General features: G+C 46.3%; 1 protein-coding gene across 1 annotated transcript in view; it reads left to right on the plus strand.

Moving 5' to 3' along the window:
• Positions 1-21,281, plus strand: part of LOC144110160 (uncharacterized) — a 113,329-nt gene that overhangs the window by 87,177 nt on the left and 4,871 nt on the right. Inside the window, exon 14 of the mRNA XM_077643001.1 lies at positions 8,226-8,448. Coding sequence (XP_077499127.1) covers positions 8,226-8,448 — 223 coding nt within the window. The remainder of the gene's footprint in view (positions 1-8,225; positions 8,449-21,281) is intronic.

A 21,281-nucleotide genomic window follows, 5' to 3' on the forward strand; every position in this document is an offset into this window, starting at 1 on the left:
GTAAAACGCAAGATCGGCGTTTTCTCTTTTAATAATAATAATAATAATAATAATAATAATAATTGGTTTTTGGAGAAAGGAAATGGCGCAGTATCTGTCTCATATATCGTTGGACACCCGAACCGCGGCGTAAGGGAAGGGATAAAGGAGGGAGTGAAAGAAGAGAGGAAGAAGGAGGTGCCGTAGTGGAGGACTCCGGAGTAATTTCGACCACCTGGGGATCTTTAACGTGCACTGACATCGCACAGCACACGGGCGCCTTAGCGTCTCTTTTACGTTGTTTAACTTTCCTGTTCACCTCTCTCGGATACCATTCTTTACCTGGCCGCATCACAAAAGCAGTTCAGGCGCTTTCATATTACGACCCTTTTTTCGTGGCGCGCAAACAATTTAATCAATCTACCTATCGATCCACAGTGGCCCCCCGCCCTGCATTATCCCGGCGCTGGGCCGTGCTCCCATCCGGCTAATGGTTCACGTTCGGCCACCAACCCCTATTCCCCCATCACCGTCATCCACCCCCAAGCAACGCCGTTACTGGAGCGCAAAGCCAATTTATAAATTGGGCGAGGCCAGGATCACCTTGCCACACACTTTCCCTGCCTCTCTATTCGTTCGGCGCGGTGCATCTTAATTGGTCTTCGCTTAATTAGGCTATTGCTTTTGGCGGCAGCGCCATGATCGTCGCCGCCGTTTTCTTTCTTGGTGTGTGTGAATCGTTTTGTCTTGTCCGCCTTTTTCAGGTGGCTTGCCACCGTGGCTTTTCGCCCAACCTCTTCGTTGCTCCCCTCTTTTCACTTATCGCGTTTTGCTTATCGTGTCTTTATCTTTCTTCTGGATATAGCCAGTTCATGCCTCTGGCTGGGAGGTCCCACAGGTGACCATTAATTTCTTTAACTCGCTTTTAGCGATCGTTTCCCAAACATCCTCTCGCTGAATGATTGAAGCCGGAAACATGCAAAGCACCACACCTTTTCCTCTCTATTTTTCTTTTTTCTCTTTATTTCTTCCTTTTTTCTATCTTTCGTTTTTTTTTCCGCCTCAACAATGCAATTTTTGTGATTCACGAAGGGCCATTTATCTTTCCCGTTTACGGAGGCCCATTATAATCGTATATAATAATTACTTCAGCGCAGTTCACGAATACTGTTGCACGAATTTTATCCGCTAAGGCGGTAATGACGTAAGCCTCTTAATTAGACTCGTCTCTTTTCACTTGTTTTTTCTTTTGCGTTTTATCGGGCGATTCCTTACGCGGTCTTAATTTGCTGATTCTAGAAGAAAAATTGTGGCCCTCTTCAACCCGCATAAAACACGCCACCCCCAGCCCCCCCCCCCCCCCCCCCCCGCCACCTCCCACCTGCCTGAGTCATTAAGGGAATAAGTTTACCATAAAATTAACGTAAACCATAAGCCAGACCCCGCCGCGGTGGCTTAGTGGTTAGGGAGCTCGACTACTGATCCGGAGTTCCCGGGTTCGAACCCGACCGCGGCGGCTGCGTTTTTATGGAGGCAAAACGCTAAGGCGCCCGTGTGCTGTGCGATGTCAGTGCACGTTAAAGATCCCCAGGTACGGCACCTCCTCCTTCCTTTCTTCTTTCACTCCCTCCTTTATCCCTTCCATTACGGCGCGGTTCAGGTGTCCAACGATATATGAGACAGATACTGCGCCATTTCCTTTCCCCAAAAAACCAATTATTATTATTAACCATAAGCCAGACTCTCATAGTAAGCTCGCTTCGGAAAGAGAAAGCCTTTGAACGTCGCACACCTCACGAATGAACCTCGACTGCCGTGTCGGAAAGAAGTGGTAAATGGCTTGAGTGACACTTGGGGGAATTAGGTGGCGTATAATTAAACGCCCGGGACTTTAAGCAGGCAGCGGTGGCTAAGTGGGGCAGCCGTGGTATTCTGCTTCTGGCTTTGAAGTTGCACCTTCGATTTACTGGATTCGGTTTTTAGTCTGCGTGGCGGCACAGTCAATAAAAATGAGTTCGTGTACTGAGGCTCAGGGACACGTTAAAGAACCCCATGCGGTCGAGATTAACCTGGAAGTCTCCAACAGGAGTGCCCCAGAGCCGGTGTCAACCTTGTAAAAGATAAAGAATAATTAAATAATGTCTTCAGTAATTGAGTGACTAAATCACGATTTTTTAATGATAAAACTATGAATTTTCCTTTCTGTCAGCCGGACATATGAAAAAGCAGCCTGTCTACATAGAACGCTTTCAGTTAAGCTCCCAAAATAAGTGGAATTGCCGAGTTAACCGCTGCGAAAGTTATGTTGTTGTTTATCCTTGCGGCTCATTCGTTAAGGCATGCAGCGCGACGGCGACTTTTCGAACTAAGGGCGCAGAGACATTAAGAGAAGGCAAGCACTGATTTCTGAATTATTTCATGAGGCTCCAGCAAATACTTCACGACCCACTCTTACAATACTTGCAACTTATGTTTCGTCCATCTTAATTTAGAAAGCAAATGTCAACAATGGCCGCTTAAAGCTACAAACTTGAAACGTTGTTGTTCTCAAATGTGTCTGACGTTCCTCTTCTTTCCTTTTTCCTTTATTCCTGGACTTGGTCTTCTATATTATATTCGCGTGGTGTTTCGTGGTCTTTGGGAAACGTCTCTTTCCTGAGAATCACGTCTGTCACGCATTAAACTGTCATGTCATGCTTGAGTAAACGCCTATTTATTAACAGAATGCGCGGGCCGTAATTCGCGAATTGCACCAGGAGCTTCCTTCAGACTCGGTTCCCTGCACGCCTGAACATTCTTGATTCACTTCTACATTCTCCGTCTATTCAAATCCGAGCCATCGATTTCTGCAGACTTGAGGCGCGTGCCTTGCCTGCCATACATAGCGCCAACAAAGCAACAGCAATTTTCTCGCCTTTTGAAAGCACTTTGTTTCGCACTATTTCTACTCGTTCTTTTAATCAGGTGCGCCTTTCTTACGAAGGGGCAGAATAGGAGAATAAAAATGTCCGAGCTCTAAGGGTGCCCGGGGAGCGATTAGGTGCAGCCGTGGGGACGCCTCGGTGTCCAGACTAACTCCATTTGCTTTCTTTTGTTTTTTTTTACCTCAGCCTGGCTGCTGAGCAGATGTTTGTGTGCTTCACAACTTCCTAAGATTCAAAGCAGCGGCAGCTGCCGAGGCATGTGTGAGACTTCCCTACAACTTCCCCCCCAAGCTCTCATGCGATTCTCTGTGGACTTTGCATAGTGACTTCAATTTCCTGCGACTCTTTTTTCTCCTTAATTTTTTTCAACCCCTCACCCCTTTCCCACTGTTTAGAGTAGCAGACCGGTTATTCTTCCGGTTATCCTCCCTGCCTTTCCTCTTCGCCCCGCCGCGGTGGCTCAGTGGTTAGGGCGCTCGACTACTGATCCGGAGTTCCCGGGCTCGAACCCGACCGCGGCGGCTGCGTTTTTATGGAGGAAAAACGCTAAGGCGCCCGTGTACTGTGCGATGTCAGTGCACGTTAAAGATCCCCAGGTGGTCGAAATTATTCCGGAGCCCTCCACTACGGCACCTCTTTCTTTCTTTCTTCTTTCACTCCCTCCTTTACCCTTCCCCTACGGCGCGGTTCAGGTGTCCAACGATATATGAGACAGATACTGCGCCATTTCCTTTCCCCCAAAACCAATTATTATTATTATTATTATTATTATTAATAATATTATTATTATTATTATTATTATTATTATTATTATTATTATTATTATTATTATTATTATTATTATTATTATTATTATTATTATTATTATTATTATTATTTCCTCTTCCTCCTCCTCCTCCTCCTCCTCCTCTGTAGAAACACAAAAACGGCTGAGTCATCACTACTAGGGGTGAGGAGGTAAGAAAAAACTGAGCATAGGAGCATGCCCAGCAAGCAGTTTTGCAAGTTGAACAAAGAATACAAGTAACGACTCGCTTTTCGCGTATAGCTGTGAAACAAACAGTAATGTGTGCTTCAGACAGGAGCGATGAAATGACTCCAGCGTTCAGGCTCGCTTTCTGTGCTGCCCTTCAACCTCATTCTTCTGGTTTCACGTTCAAAACGCCAAAACTAGGTGTCTGCAGTCAGGGTACGCCAAAGAGCTGGCGATTTACGTAAGAGCCTTGCATTACTGCTCGCTTATTATTTATACAGAAAAGCACTTTTTCGTGAGAGCGCCTGGAATGGGGCTTCATTTATTACTCTGGCGCGGTTTTCACTTCCTGACTTTCTCAGTCTCTGGAAGCGTTCATTCTTTGTTTGGATTTTTTTTTTTTGCTCTGCTTCTAATGGACTCATTTGTACGCGTTTCTGGACTGCTTGTACCGACAGAGCGCTGAATGCTTTCCAGTTTTAACTCACTGCGCTGTGTGCCGCTTTCCGTGGGGCTTGGAGATGAAAAGCATGAAAATTACTTGTATCACCACGCGTGCTATACTTAAAAGATTTTGCATTTTTGTCGCATAAAAAATACATAAAACGCACATAAAAGGTCTGCATAATTCGTGCTCGTATTAGTATAATCTGGCGACTTCGTGCTTTTTATTATCGCAAATTATACAGCGCTTTGTGTATCGATATAAAGTGGACGCTGCGATTACGTGGCTCCGGAGTTCCCGGGTTCGAACCCGACCGCGGCGGCTGCGTTTTTATGGAGGAAAAACGCTAAAGGCGCCCGTGTGCTGCGCCATGTCAGTGCACGTTAAAGATCCCCAGGCGGTCGAAATTATTCCGGAGCCCTCCACTACGGCACCTCTCTCTTCCTTTCTTCTTTCACTCCCTCCTTTACCTTTCCCTTACGGCACGGTTCAGGTGTCCAACGATATATGAGACAGATACTGCGCCATTTACTTTCCCAAAAATAACCAATTATTATTATTATTATTATTACGTGGCCTTTCTTTGAAAAGAACATAATTCAGCATCAGTTATTCTAAATTCATCTGCGCGCAATTAAGCTTTAGCCTTTTACGGGGTCTCCGGAATTGAGCTTGCGTAAAAATTAGCACCCACGTCCACGGAGTTTTGGTAACCCCTTCTATGGAGCCGTTTGATTTAGTTTTCCGTCCATTCTGTTTCGGAATACATTCGTCAGGGCATGCGAGCATTCGATAAAAAGAAGGGGGATGATATATTCTTCGTTAATAATAAATTATCAGCGGCAGCGATGACTGGTTTTAGTTACTGTTGGTCGCTGTGGGTTATTCAATGGCGTCTCCTTAATGTTCCTAGTTTTGAGGTCATACTGTTTGAAAAAAAAAAACAATCAGCGGAAGACTCAAGGTACGCGCTTCTTTCGTACCGCGAACTTTGAATGACGTCATAAACACCATCGCTCGAATCGTTACATCCGCTGCAGCACAATGACCCTCTCTTCTCTCGTGTGTGTGGTTTCGGCGTCTTCGAATTACAAGTACAAAGACATCAAGTCAAGGTCAAAGTCTAGGTGTGCTGCCCAAGCCCTGCGCTAATCTTCCGTCACTAAAAATACGGAATACTTACGGTCGGTAGCATAACCAGATTCCCTCCTGAAAAAATCCGAGGTTCTATCAGTTACAAATATTTTAACCCATGTTTCAATCTTCTCTATTGCTATCCGCAATACCTTCGGCGCCACATTTGAGAAGCCTCCTCGCATTGCTAATTGCATCAAGTTACTGTTCTTTGCAGTGGGATTGCGCCTCCGTTGCCAAGAGTAAGCATTCCATACATTTAGTGAAAGAAATCTGTTTCGGAACTTGGACCACATACCCTGCCCCTAGAAGGGTGTGCGCTACGGTGTGAAAAAATCCGAGCTTCTATCGGTTACAAATATTTTAACCCATGTTTCAATCTTCTTTATTGCTAGCCGCAAAACCTCCGGCGCAACATTTAAGAAGTCTTCTCCCATTGCTAACTGCATCAAGTTACTGTTCTTTGCAGTGGGATTGCGCCTCCGTTGCCAAGAGTAAGCATTCCGTACATTTAGTGAAAGAAATCTGTTCCGGAACTTGGACCACATACCCTGCCCCTAGAAGGGTGTGCGCTACGGTGTGAAAAAATCCGAGCTTCTATCGGTTACAAATATTTTAACCCATGTTTCAATCTTCTCTATAGCTAGCCGCAATACCTCCGGCGCACATTTAAGAAGCCTTCTCCCATTGCTAATTGCATCAAGTTACTGTTCTTTGCAGTGGGATTGCGCCTCCGTTGCCAAGAGTAAGCATTCCATACATTTAGTGAAAGAAATCTGTTCCGGAACTTGGACCACATACCCTGCCCCTAGACGGGTGTGCGCTAGGGTGTGAAAAAATCCGAGCTTCTATCGGTTACAAATATTTTAACCCATGTTTCAATCTTCTCTATTGCTAGCCGCAATACCTCCAGCGCCACATTTAAGAAGACTCCTCCCATTGCTAACTGCATCAAGTTACTGTTCTTTGCAGTGGGATTGCGCCTCCGTTGCCAAGAGTAAGCATTCCATACATTTAGTGAAAGAAATCTGTTCCGGAACTTGGACCACATACCCTGCCCCTAGACGGGTGTGCGCTAGGGTGTGAAAAAATCCGAGCTTCTATCGGTTACAAATATTTTAACCCATGTTTCAATCTTCTCTATTGCTAGCCGCAATACCTCCAGCGCCACATTTAAGAAGACTCCTCCCATTGCTAACTGCATCAAGTTACTGTTCTTTGCAGTGGGATTGCGCCTCCGTTGCCAAGAGTAAGCATTCCATACATTTAGTGAAAGAAATCTGTTCCGGAACTTGGACCACATACCCTGCCCCTAGAAGGGTGTGCGCTACGGTGTGAAAAAATCCGAGCTTCTATCGGTTACAAATATTTTAACCCATGTTTCAATCTTCTTTATTGCTAGCCGCAAAACCTCCGGCGCCACATTTAAGAAGCCTTCTCCCATTGCTAACTGCATCAAGTTACTGTTCTTTGCAGTGGGATTGCGCCTCCGTTGCCAAGAGTAAGCATTCCATACATTTAGTGAAAGAAATCTGTTCCGGAACTTGGACTGTATACCCTGCCCCTAGAAGGGTGTGCACTGACTCCTTTTCATTCCTATGAAGACTTCTTTATTTTTAAAGTGTAGGTATCACTCAATCACCGACGTAGATCGATCAGGGTTAGCATATTTCATGGCACAGCCAAATCCAGTTAGAGGAAAATTATTAAGACAAGACTGAAATCCCTTCCTTTTGTTTTTTCGTGGATATGGATTCTCCAAGCACGTAGCCTGATTAGAATGGAACGGAGCTACGATTCGTAGACAGTGGGCTATATACTAACGACAGTGGGCCGTGGGCTTGCCGGCTTCACGTATGCCATGCCATTGTGCCTGATAATCTTCCCTGTGTCATTTACATCACAGCGATCGCGGTCCGCGTCCCAACGGCTGATTTGCTTTGTTTCAAGACTGTGCGACTCCAGCACGTGGAACCCACTTAGCCCCTCTTCACCACATGCCCCGCGCTGCTCCGAGACGTGAAGAGATACCAACTACCTTATACTCGTTACACCTCGCGAACATTATAATTTACACCTGTCTTTTGTGGCTTTTCTATTCTTTTAAGCACATCATTTCCGCAGCGTAAGTGCCATTGGAAGGCAGAGTTCTCACTGTGCTCTCACCACTTTTTGAAGAACTACTCAGCAATAGAGCACTCTGAGCACCCTTCCAAAATGGTTGCTTTGTCTAAACCGGCTTGCTGATCGTGGCGACCAAATAACTCGAGTTTATCGCGCCTCAACATGAGGTTATTTGTAACTTTTAATTATTGATAATATGACGTTCCTGCATGCTTATGAAGGCGTAGACGCCCGTTTCTCAGAGCAAAGAGCAAATTTAAATACAAAAAACTGTTGCACCTGCGGCTACAAATGTCTTTTTCGCATTCCTTACCAGAAGTAACCGAGCAACGGTGGTTCGTTTCTTAGCCGCGTACCGAAGCACCTATGGAAGCTGTTAAGCTCTGAATGTTAGGTGAACCCTTGACCTCAGTCTCACGTTCTCACACCTGTCGGTCTTTAGAGGTCCCGTAAGGGCACCACTATACGGTTGAGAAGCATAAAACTGTTGCTCGGTTACTTTTGGCAAGGTTACTTTTGGATGGGAACACGCAGAATTCGAAAGTGCTTTTTTTATTATTATTATTAGCACTGACAAACCGATCTTTTGTGAAGGCCTAGAGAGGATGTAGTTAGCACCCCCCCCCCTTTTTTTTCCTTTCCACAGGTGCTGTGCCAGATCCCCACTGGTCGTCGCGAGGACGACATCGAGACGGTGACATCGTTCGGGCGGCGCCGGCGGAGCGCCGACGGCGAGCCGCTGTCCGAGGACGAACTGCGCCGCACTACGCTCACCAAGAAGCTGTCCGTGGTGGCGAGCGAGTTCGGCGTGGGCCAGCAGACGCAGGACGTCAGCTACGCCTTCCCCGTGACGGCGCCCACCACGTCCGGTAGGGGCGCTTCCGCTGCGTCCATTATGTGCAGTGATTCTTTTCATAGTGTTGCCTGTATTAGCCTTTAGTTCCCCCTGTTTTGCATCGTCGGTGTCTTCATCAGCCAGCATGCTTCATCCCACAGCACAAATACCGACAACAAAATATGGACATGTACTGACCTCCTGGCTTAAGCGCAGCCACCTTGCGACCGCTGTATCCTGGTCTCCAACTTCCGGCGAAGGCCAGCTCGGTGAAGCGAATTCGAGCCGAATATATATACTTCTCCAAGTCCGCTCAATACCTCATAGGTTAAAGCAGCTATTTGTTCTTGTTCAGGGCCGATTCAGTAACACTGGCAAAGTGGTTCACTGGCAGTGGTAGTCATGCATGATCTCATTATTCATGCACCATGTGATATCATTATTCATTAGTCATGCATGATCTCATGCATGATCTCAAGAAGCCAGCTATATACGTTAATGACTCGTCGAACCCGGGAAGTAAGCTGCTGCTTTAACATTTCTTTTAGCTCTCGCACTGGGCTTTGTCTTCCCTTCTTTTTTACATTTCTGCGCTGTATTTGCGACTGTATTATTGCGTTGTGCTGTTTTTCTTGGTTTAATTGTTTTTGTTTGCAGTCTTTTCCAGCTGAAGCGCTAGGTGGGTATGTTAGTACAATTCCATATCAAGAAGTGTCAAAAGCGCGCACGACAGAGACGAGAGTAAAGACGAGCGCTTTGCTATCGACAAAGCGTCTGTATTTAAACACGCAGAATATATACAATGGTGAAAATATAAAAAATACAAAACAGGGGTTAGCGAGCTGCTATCCTGCTCTACTGTTCGAATTTCATTATTGATTTGTGCAGTCATGACAAATTGTATTTTTTCCCGCCTCTTACTCTGCCCATTCTCAACTATTTCTTTTTTCTGTTATTCAAGTATTATTGCCATAACTGAATGTCCTACTCTGGTCGTTTAAGAAGCGCTTCGCGTGCCTCACATTGTATATGCCACCATTATTCAGCTTCCGTTTCAGTGTCACCAAGTCGCTACACAGAGTTTAATGATTCTATTTGCCAATTGATGGCCCGCTTTCGCCGCTACTGTTTAAGTGTACTCTCGTCAGTTTATGATACTATCAAGGACGCTTAAAACCACAAACTGAATCAAAAAGATTGTGGCAGCTTAGCGTTTGTGTTCATAGGATGCGCACGGAACATGCAGTATTTCCGCGTCTTTAGGTTTGTTCATTTATTTTAGGAATTAACATGTGTGCCAAAGTTGGCCGAGCGATCGATAGTCCTCCTGTCGCTCTCTCGAGACCCATTCCTGACTTTTTTTTTGTGCGCTATTGTACGATATGTTCAGGTTAGGTTAAGTGGCGCTGTTAGGTTAGGTTAGGTGTCAGGTAGCGACGTAACGCGCTTCAGAAATCGCTTCATTCTGGTTACAAGGGTCAAGTCTTCGCGCTTCGCTCGGAGTGGGTGATATAAATGAAAGAATGCTGTATACCGGTGTCCCCGTCAAGCTGTCTGAAAGAATAATTTTTACGGAACGTCAGACTATTTTCGAGATTTCCGACGAGAAAAGCGGTATCTTTCTTTTTTCTGGGAAAATTTGCTTTTTAGGATGGTCAATGCAACCTTTGTCTGCGATGAGGCGATAATACATCATATTTATTTGTTCGTCAAGAAAATTTCGCACGATTGAATTCGATGGGCTGATATATCATTCAGTACACTCTCATATATACGACTCCTTTTCTAGTCACGGACTGAGTCGCAATGTTCAAATCGATTAATCGATGTGTTTTGGGCTTTAATTGACATCACGCGAGGTGACGCGAATACATTGGAAATATTCAGCGTTCTGCTTCAAGTGTTTTGAACCCAGTCGGCCCGCTCTATATTTCTGATCTTCTATTAAATGGTATCATGGATAAAATATCAGTCGAGGAAAATGGGCCCGGTCACTGAATACATATCGGGCTTTCAAAGACGAAAGCTTTCTTTGCCTGCGAAGCCAATCGATAATTCGTATACTGCACTACGGGTATCATTTTCTCCCAGCTTGATTTTATTGCATTGCCAACACACAATGTAATATGGTGTCGCCGTGAATTTATTTCTTAGCGTGTGTGCGGGCCAGAAGAAAGAGTATGCCAAATTAATTTCTGAAATGATTTCAGAAAGAAACAATGAAACAGCTTTTCACCGCTTTTCCTGCGTCGTAAAGCATTTTAAAGCAAAAGCAGGTGCCCTGATTCCACTGCACATTCCAGACCGCGGTTTCACGCGTGAAACACTTCTACTTTGTCTATTCTTTCTCTCTCCGTTCTATACAATGCTATAAAGAACAGGAATAAAGAACGCAAAGCGCAGCGTTAAATTTTCAAACCAGAAACTATACTCCTCAGAGCGCCGCTTTCAGTGCTACGAGGCATGCATATAAGGTTTCGCTTTCAGCCGCCAAAACGACTCGGAGCAAAGTTATTTTCCCGGCGAAGGCATCGAAACCGCCATCTCACTCTTCTTTCACCCCCCCCCCCCCCCCCCGCTCCCCGTGCCCGCTATAAAACATTTATTTTTCCCCCTCACCGCCCCCGATCAGAGCACCCTGGTGCTCTGACGTCGCGCCGCTTTGTGCCTGTCGAGAGCGGAACACCGGAATACCAATGGCCGTAAATATGTTCTCCCACCGCAGCTCAGACCGCACGGAAGCGGCATACGCACTGTTTCCGATACTGATGCGGTCATCGCGCCCTATAAAAGGCGCGTGGAATTTGCATGCTATGCACACCGGCGCACTGTCAACCTCGTTGTCGGAGACGGGCTCTCCGGTCGACGTGCGAACCGCATTCGCGCTCTTTTTGTATTGTTTCGTTTTCTCCCGTGACATTCAGTTTAAAGTAAGAAGAAAAAACACCGGAACGGGAGCTCGTGAATTGAAAGTTGAGAAGCGAACCCCCGGTCCGGACCGAGGTCCGCTCCGAAATTCAAAACTGCTGTCTAGTGGCGCACTCTGGGGATCGTGTTTCGTATTTCTATGCGCACGTGTGATGCGGCCGCCAGCCTGTTCGGTTTCAGCGTAAGCTCTGCGGTCCGCGCCTCCAGGCGGCGACAGCGTCGTTATTTGAAGGCGAACGTGCGGTTTTTGGTTTGATGTGTTTCGGAGGATGGATGCACGCAACATTGAATGCGGGAACCGGAACAGACGCCCAGGGACGAAATACGTACTTAAGTCTAGCGCGTCTTATACGCCGAGCTTTGCTCACCGTAGTTGAATGTTTTGAATGAATTCGGACACCCTGGCGATTGAAGACCCATTAAGGCCGACTTTACTGACTGCTGGCTCAAGGACTGCGGACGTCAGTTTCAAGCTTCATTTTTTTTTCTTGAAAGTAAGTTTCTGTACGGCAATTATTATTGAGGACAACTTTTTCTGTCATGAGTAGCAGTTGTGGTCAAAACTGAACATAATAGATAGATCAATTTTTGCTTGTACGTAATTAAAGAAACGTAGTAAATTTTATGAAATCGCAGGGGGGGGGGGGGGGGGGGGGCATGGAACTATATATCAATTATTGAAGAGGTCTCCGTTTCCTTTGTCAGAATTTTCTGGGCGATATGGTCCACTGCCGAGCCGTGTAGAGAAATATTTACATCACCACTGATGCTGGAGAGCTCCGTGGGCGAGGAGCAGAAGTCTGCACACCCTCTTGAGATATGGAGCTGCAGGGGAGCCGTTGTAGTGCTGCACTATACTGCTCGACTGGACAGCAAACCTTGTGGGCCGGACACTTATGACAAAGGCTGTATATCTTTAAAGCTGCCAAGTTAGTAGATTAAGGCAGCTTATAAAGTATACCACAAGTGCATGGAGTCTTGCTAACGAGATATGATAAATAATTGCATTAAAATGGGCGCGCAATTGTTTAGCGGCAGTAGTAGTAAAAGAAAACGCCTCCAAGGTAGTTCCTGCTTGAGATAGAGCTAATCTTTGCGATAAAGATATTTTGGGATATCTGTGGTACGTGTCTTTGCACTGCGATGCTAGACCATGCGTTAATTGTTGTTGTTTTTATTAATCTGAGCGCGAGACCGGGCAGATGATACTGAATCTGGTGGCTGAGGGGCAGTGTGATTAACGTCAAGTAAGCACTTATTGCAAAATATGCGTGATGAGTACACCTGAGTGCTCGTAGCACTGCGATTGATTCGGCATCAGTAATCATGTAAGGTATTCCATAAGTTAACTTATGAAGAAAAATGTGTTATGTGACGAAACTCTCCAGGAAAGAATAATAAATATTTATCAATATTTATCAAAAAAGAATGTAAGCCTAAGGTTTTCGAGGCTACGCCACTAGAAACTGGAGATAAAAATTCTGCCAAATCAAAAGCTATTAATTCTTATTTCTTACAGTGTTATTGATATTTTAAAGGTGCTTATCAGAGGTGTTTCTAAACACAGCTAATTAATTAATTAGGCGTCATAGTAGTTCATTTATATGTATTGTTAACTGTCGGAAGTTCGAAAACCGCTTGTATTATCTGCGTTTAATGCATTCTTGCTACATACGAGGCAACAGATCCCTTTTAAGAGCGATGAGCAATAGCCGGTTGCAAACATACCTTTGATCTACACCGATGTTATTGTTTGCTGCGGTTTAATACGAAATGATAGCCGTATGAATTCAGAGCATTTCCTGTTTGCTAATTAGCGTTCTAGCAATTTATTAGCTGCATCCCAGGCAAAGTTCCTAGCGTCAGGAATTGTATTCACTAACGACCTTTCGCCCATTATAATTATTTTCAGTCTCAGCTTTTCTATTCTTGGCGGAGCAGAAGTCGGGCCTGTGGTGTTCTCGGTGGAAGATACACTCAATATGACTACCATGCTTCTGAACGCGTTTTTGCTGCCCCCAAATAGTTAGCCTGCCAGCAGTTAAGCGTTAATACGCTCAAGACCCTCTATTCTTGGCTCCTGCGCCGTAATCGCACGACATGCCGCGAGTGCGCCTGGATAATGCTTCTTTCGCCACCTTGTCCTCTGCGCTACACAAGTAAAAGCGAGACCCTAAAATACTAGTAAAAAAAAAACGAGAAGCGAATTCACGACCGCCTGCACACGCCTCTCGGAATGCGAGGAAAGAAAGGCGAGCACCTTTCGCGGTAGTTATTCTGATCGCATAGTGCGCGGGACTCTCCTATTGCACGACAGAGCGTTCCGGTGAGCCGCTCTGGTGCGAGCTGCGCATAGCGTCATGAGATACCGGAGACCGAGACCGCATTGTGCATTCTGGGCGCGGTTACTCCTTTCATCGCGTGTGTACCTTTCTAGAGAGTGTGTTGTTGAAGGGGCGCGGAAGCTTGCATGAATGTAAAACCGCGACAGGAATTCCTGACGCGGATCGCGTGAGCCCCGAGGTATTCTGAAAAAAAAAATGAAAAAGCGGGAAGACAGCGACAGAATGCTTGCGCAGAGTGTTTCATATGGGTGCTTATGCAGTCTCGCACGTGTCGCCTCTTCGCAAAGCGTGTACGGCAGAGAAAACAGCCGTGTAAGGGAACGACGCCAGATGGAGGCGGTGTTGTTTCAAGAGACGTCTCTCGACGTTAGCTATGCAAATTACCGTCGGCGCCCTTTCTTGTTCGCTCCTGCTATTCTTACTCTTTACTCCACTCGTTGCCTTTGTTTGCTTGAACCTGGAGGAAAAGTGTTCACCACCAAATTTGGTGTCAGTGAGGAAGGCGACGATGACAGTAGCAGATTTACGAATCATGCCGAAACCTTAAGCATTTAATACGTGATCACCTCCTTAGAAAATTGCCTTGCGATTGAGCCGTACCTGTTCACAACGGTCCTTGTACAGTGGTGACAGAAGTGAACGTAGCACGTTCCTCTGTTCGGAGCCTGTTGAAACCTGTTCCGAAAAAAAAAAACAGCAGCTCACCCATAGGTATGAGGAATGATAGGTCAAACTGATGGCTCCACGGATGACGCCTCGCGCCACTATCACCGCCAATAACGCGTTTGCCGCAGCTACTGAATTGTCGCTGAACACACACATATAGCCGAAGTACGATATGAATGATTGGGTGGATTCATGGCTGAATGGAAATGTACTCCGAATCGTGATCTGTGTTAGGTCGTCCGCTGAATGGAGTCTATGGGATGATGATGATGATGATGATGAAGATGATGGTGATGATGATGATGATGAAGATGATGAATCTTTATGGCGCAAGGGCATCTGGGAACAAAGAGCGCCATGGCACAAGGTATTTGTCGTCTTCTCAAGATGGGGTCAAAGATCCATTTCCCAAGCATGTCACCCTGAAGAAGACAAGCACCGGGCTAGGGGGAAGCTTGCTCCCATTGTATCACCGGTGGGTACCTTCGGCACTGGGGATCGAACCCCGCACCTCCTGCATCCGGGGCCATTAGGCCACCGCTGTGGTGGCCTAGTGGGAGGATGGTCGTAGTGGGATGGTCTTAGTGGGGTTAGTGGGAGGATGGCTAGTGGAGAATGGTCGTAGGGTGGCCATAAGAGTTTCGTAGTGTGACCACGCCTGAGACGACAGCTTTGTACATATATATTTCTATCCTTCTGATGCGTGATGAGGCGTGCGAACGGACGTCACCGACGACGCTAAACAATGGGAAATAGCCTAATACAACATGGTGCTGCAATACATGAAGCTTAGTGCCTGCGTGCGCAATCGCACCAGCAATACCCACCCGCATGCTCAAGCCACCCCACCAGGATTCATCTGGGCAGTGCGAAAATTTCGCTAGAAGACTTCTGTCCCCACCTGTACATGCACCACCGGGTTCAAAAGTGTCTTCAGGACGCGCTAGCGGCGATCTCCGCCTGTTGCTTCTGTGTATTTCAACGATCGGTTGGCTACACTGCCGCATGAGAGATTGAGTAGGTCGGAATTTCTCCTTCTGAAACGGGGTCCCTCGCCACTGGTACGGAAAAAAAGGCCATGCGCCTCATTTGTCTTTCGCGCGTCTTGGAGTCTTCTGTCCCGATAGTACCTTCAAGCGTTTCACACGTCATTTTGTACGTGGGTAATTTCACCCACCGCATTTTTTTAAAGTGGCACTTTTTTCTCGTTTCGGGAATGCGTGCATAAGTACGTAATTCCCTGAAGCCTGCTTTGTGGCAGGCGGCCCACCTGTGGGAAACTTGACAGGTGTGTACTCATGGCGGCCTTCGCATAGGTGAAGGGTACACCTTGGTGACGGCCCAAATGCCTTCATGTTAAAGGCCTGTACGCCTAATATTTTTTTGTGGTAAAGTCCTTTGGATCAAACGCCTTCAAGCCAAAGTCTTTTTGGGTGAATTAAGGCCTTCATGGAAAATGCCTTCTGGGTAAAGGCCTTTAGAAAGAAGGCAATTAAGCCAAAAGCCTTTATGGTAAAGGTCTTTACGTAAAATGCGTTTATCACACAAAGACTTTGAATGCCTACCGCAACTAGTACTAACGCATGATATTTCGCTCTTAGCCGTGCTAAACCGTCTGCACTCTTTTTTTCATGTAATAACTATCTAGATTTTCTCTGAGGGACTTTATCCGCAATGACGTTGAAGGGCATCAAGCAAGCTATACTTTTTTTTTCCTTAAATGCATAGCGCCTTCCGACTCCTGAATGGCAGAAAATCTTGACTACGTGCGATGTTCGCTTTACTAAAACTGGATTCAGTGCAGTGTCATTACCCGCCGCGGTGGCTCAGTGGTTAGGGCGCTCGACTACTGAGCCGGAGTTCCCGGGTTCGAACCCGACCGCGGCGGCTGCGTTTTTATGGAGAAAAAACGCTAAGGCGCCCGTGTGCTATGCGATGTCAGTGCACGTTAAAGATACCCAGTGGTCGAAATTATTCCGGAGCCCTCCACTATGGCACCTATTCTTCCTTTCTTCTTTCACTCCCTCCTTTGTCCCTTCCCTTACGGCGCGGTTCAGGTGTCCAATGATATATGAGACAGATACTGCGCCATTTCCTATCCCCCAAAACCAATTATTATTATTAATTCAGTGCCATTCGATGGGTTCTAAATCACCGTTTGCCAGCGCTGCTGTTACCTCGTCTCTGCGTCTTCATCGTGAAGCTCACAGTGCTAAACTATGCGCACACTGAAGGAAGAAAATGACCAGAAAGAATGCAGGTCTAAATCATTAAAACTAAACCGCGCTTCAGTTTCCAGACTAATTTCCTCCACCCCTCCATGAACTGTGGAAACTGTGTACGAGCAAAATTCTCAGCACAGCTCGCTGAGCGCAGCAACGCCATAGCCCTCGCTATAGTTTAGGGCTCAGTAAACAAAGTACGGCTCGGGTCTGCAGCGTGAGGTTCGCTGGAAGCACAGCTCATAACACACGCGCGCAGTAACACCAGAACCTTCACTTGACGCAAAGCACCGGCGCGCCAGCCGACAGCGACAAGTTATGCCACCGCACAGGCCCGACCAGCGTCCCTTCGGGACCAGCCTCTCAGAGTGGCACTTTCAGAGGGCGGTGCGCAATGCGAAATGATCCCCTGGGGCCAGCGGTTGCGTTCATCGCTATTTTTTTTTTAGTTTTACAGTCCGTGTTGCCGAAGGCCTGCTTTACTTTACTTCGAAATTGAACGCCATGCACACTGCGAGGGAGGAGTAAAAAAATAAAAGAGACCTTCCCGAAGTTGGCGCGCAGTACTTTTTTTTTGGATCTCCTCCGACTCCACTCTGTGCTGGTAAGAAGACCACGCGCGGCAACTGTTCAATCTCGAAACGAAAGTCTCCGCCACTGCAGCATCGATTCTGACTCTCGCGCGGCCGGCCAGGAAACCGAAATAGCCACCGCGCCGGCGAGATGGACGCCTTTCATCCCCTTTCTCTTCCCTTTTCGGGAAAGAAGCTTCCTTTGTCTTCGGCCAGGGCGAAGCCGCGCGCGCCGTCCCTCACTTTTTTGCGGGCATTAGTCCCGAAGCGCGCGCCGAGAAAAAAGGTGGCCGTCGCATTTCGGGAGCTGCTTTTGTCTCGAGAATGAAGCAACTCGGTCTAAAAATATATATACGCACACCAGAACCAGGGAAGACCCGATTCAGTCGTATACTCCTCTTTTATTCGTTTTTTTCTTTGGCCTTCTTCGCTATGCCACGAGTTAAACGAGTAGTCCGCTGGCCCGACCGACCCGTGTCCCGTGTCTAACTTTTCGTCCCGCTCTTGTTATTTATGGGCGACGTTTTTTTTTCTTCCCCTTCCTCTGTTCTTACTCTTGCCTCTCGTAAAAATTGATGGCTCTCCGAGTAAGGACTCCCCGTGTGGCGAGTCTCAACGGGCGGTTGGCTCGCTCGGCAAGCCTTTCTGCTTTTTGTGTCTGTGTGTGCGTACCTATACGTACGCTTTTATTCTTTAGCCTTTAGACGCACGGGCCTCCCTTAGCGAGTGGCCCGCATTGAGATCTTCTGAGGAAGTTGGGCTGTGAGGTACCGGGGGGGGGGGGGGGGGGGGGGGGGGCAGTGTGGGTCGTTCCTGGTCTGCACATGGGCAGTGTAGATGCGGGGGCGAAGCTTTGATAAAAAGCGTTTGACGACCCCAAGCACAGTCCTGTATACGTAACACGTTTAAGGAAAGAGAAGCACATATAGCTGCTGTAGCTCTTATAGCAATGATGAGGCTTCCGGTTCAACTTTGAAAAATGCATGTACATCTTAACGTGCGGGCATAACGTTTTAAATGAGGCCGCCATTGAGTTCGTTCTTGAAGGAGGCTGCGCATGTGATGCCGAGATCATCCGGAAATACGTGTTATTTTTGTTTTTATTAGTTAAGCACTGATGTAAAGGCTGTGTTTTTAATTGTTCAATGCAGCCATGCAACACAACTGCTGTGAGCTTTCGTCTTTCTTCGCTCTTTCTTCATTGCCTGGACGATTTGCAGGGTTCGCGTAAGATTTTTACACAATTTAAAAGGATTGGCTTTTTGAGTTAGAACAGGGTTTTTTCGGCACAGCCCTGTCAGCGGTGTGGTACATCAGAATTCAGCTAAGACGTGCTAAGTAGCAGGCCGCTTTACTGATATTGAATAGGTAACTTTTTAGCTATTGCTGTTAGACTGCTTAATTACTGAGAGGCGTGTAGCCCCCCGTGAGTAATATCCCTATCAGTTTTTTTTTAGAATTTCGAAAACGCGGTTACCCTCGGTGCTGTGGCACAGCAAATGCTGGCTACATCGTACCACGAGCGCTTTCAAGAAGCTTGCAGGCGAAGCAACCTCTCCAGCGGACGTAACTCGTCGAAAGAGCCAAAATTTGTTTGGCCACAGCGCTGAGCGTAACCGCGCTTTCAAAATTCTAAAAACTGATATAGATATCAATTCTCGGTACATAATTCAGTGCGGCCAGTGCGAAGAGCGATACGGGAGCATAGGTGGGTACATGGCCAAGTATTTAGCTTACGTGGACTCACTTACATGAGATGATTAGTTTCGTTATATTTTAAACGGTATCTCTTAATGCGGCTTCCTGCTACAAAATTTCTGACATCAGGTTTGTCAGTGCGGATTAGATCATGTTAAACTTGGAATGTTGATCAAGAAGGAACTCCCAGCCAATATCTTCAAGTTGCTTGATGCACGTCCGCTGTTCACTTCAGCTTCTGCAAAAGAATAGCAGAAAACGAAAGGCCAAAGGATGGACGAATGCAACGCAAGCGATTCCGTTGCGTCTGCCTTTTCTCAATTATTAGTTTCTTCGCGCTGTTCGCGTTCTGTCAGAATAAGCCTCAGGAACCAGCCGTGTACAGATCTAAATCATGTCAATGTTAACACAGCACCAAGTAAAATCAGAAGCGCTTGCTGGTTGAGCCCTCAAGTGCGTATCGCGTCACCTGGAAAACACTACACTCCTGGAGGCGTCGTGTATTGCCTAACTCTTCACAAGTGATATACCACGGCACAGCACGGTTCAGAATGGATTTTTCTTTGGCTGCTTTATGTCTGCTGTGGTTTAGTAGCCGTAGTGAGGACTCTTCAGGTTCACTAAAGGCACAAGTAGCTGCATTTCGCTTCTGCTATTTCACTCTTTCCAATGCCCAGTAACAGTGATGACTTCTGCTCGTGACGCTCCAAGCGAAGCCAGCGGCACAATACCGAGAAAGGAAAGGGAGGTTTCTCTGGGATCGGCAGGGTTGAGTGGCACCCAGCTTGCTTAAACTATCAATCTGTGTCTTCTTTTCTTTAGTATTGATTTGTTCGTTCACTCATGTACTCTAGACTTAATAGTGAACTGAATTGCAGTTTGAATTACCTGCGCCGTGGCCTGGTGGTTAGGACCGTGTGGGAAAAACGCAAAAGCAACGAAATAAAAAAACGAATAGAGAGATGCTGTCAAATCCCCACGGTCTATTTCGCTTTTACTTTTTGTTAATCTTTTGGCGCTTCATAGAGGTTGGAGAGTCTCTATCTACTGTTGCTGCTGGAGTCACTAGAGGGTTTTTTTTTTCCTATTGGTACACTGATCCTTAAAAATAATATCGAAGGAAGTGAAAGGGAGAACAAGAAAACATAAATGTTATATGGGGGAAATTTTTTCAGTGAACATTACGTTAACATTTTTTTCTGTGTGGTAGGCTTGTTTCGGTTTCTTAAAGGAAGAATTGGTATATATAGAAGTCGGAGTATATTGATAGAGTGCCGCGTTATTATCGCTAAGACAGCACTCTCACCGGAAACAGAGCTGTTATAAGCTAGGAAAGGCAAAAACAAAAAAAACAAGATACAGGTGGCGCCACCACTATCCTATTTCGCAAGTAAAATGTGTGCGTCGACATCGAATTTAAGTGCACAGCCGCCGCGGTGGCTGAGTGGTTACGGCGCTCGGCTGCTAGCCCGAAAGACGCGGGCTCGATCCCGGCAGCGGCGGTCGAATTTCGATGGAGGCGAAATTCTAGAGGCCCGTGTACTGTTCGATGTCAGTGCACGTTAGAAAACCCCAGGTGGTCAAAATTTCCGGAGCCCTTCACTACGGCGTCTCTCATAGCGTGAGTCGCTTTGGGATGTTAAGCCCCCATAAAACAAACCAAACCGAATTTAAGCGCGGATCCCGGAAGCTATTCTACACTGCCGTTCACTTCCAAACTCCGGCAATCCGTCCATTTCTATAAGGAGTTTTTATCCACTGGCGGAAAGATTTTTTTTAAATCTGATTTTCTCGCCTATAAATGCGTTTTTCGCTGCCGGACAATCAACGTAGCCAGAGAGAGCCAAATAATTTTTACTCACAACAATAATTGCATGACGTTGGTACCAATGTCCACTTAACGTGTAGAAGTGACCCTCGGCTTCATGTAGTGCGGGATAAAATAGTGGATCGGTTTATACCAATCATCCAGTGAGGTCATCTTATGTGTTTCTAGCGCATATAGGCTATTATGAGCACGCAATTAGAAGCTCGCCCCCTCATTAGCGGCGAAATGCACACCTACTGTGCGTAGACAGGATGATTTTGCTCAACTACTTTGCTTTAGTCAGCCATAAAACATTATCAAGCTCATTTCGCCTTTCAATACTCGGAATTACATGTTTAAATAGAGCATTTTTTTTCTCGCATGCTAAATACAGCAGTGTGGAACTGCCTTCCTGGCGCCATTAGTGTTTTACCTTTGAAGAATCGTTACTCTCTGCTGACTGTCTCAGATGCGTTTGTACTCCATTTTCCTACTCTCCCTATCGACAAAGCCTCATGTGAGAATTCAGAATGTGTATAGATAAATTAAATGGAGCACTATATGCTTTAACACGCACAACAAAGCGAATATTTTTATTCGAAATCATCCCTACGTTTTTCCTTTTTATC

The sequence above is a fragment of the Amblyomma americanum genome, chromosome 11, assembly GCF_052857255.1.
Source record: "Amblyomma americanum isolate KBUSLIRL-KWMA chromosome 11, ASM5285725v1, whole genome shotgun sequence".
Taxonomy (NCBI): domain Eukaryota; kingdom Metazoa; phylum Arthropoda; class Arachnida; order Ixodida; family Ixodidae; genus Amblyomma; species Amblyomma americanum.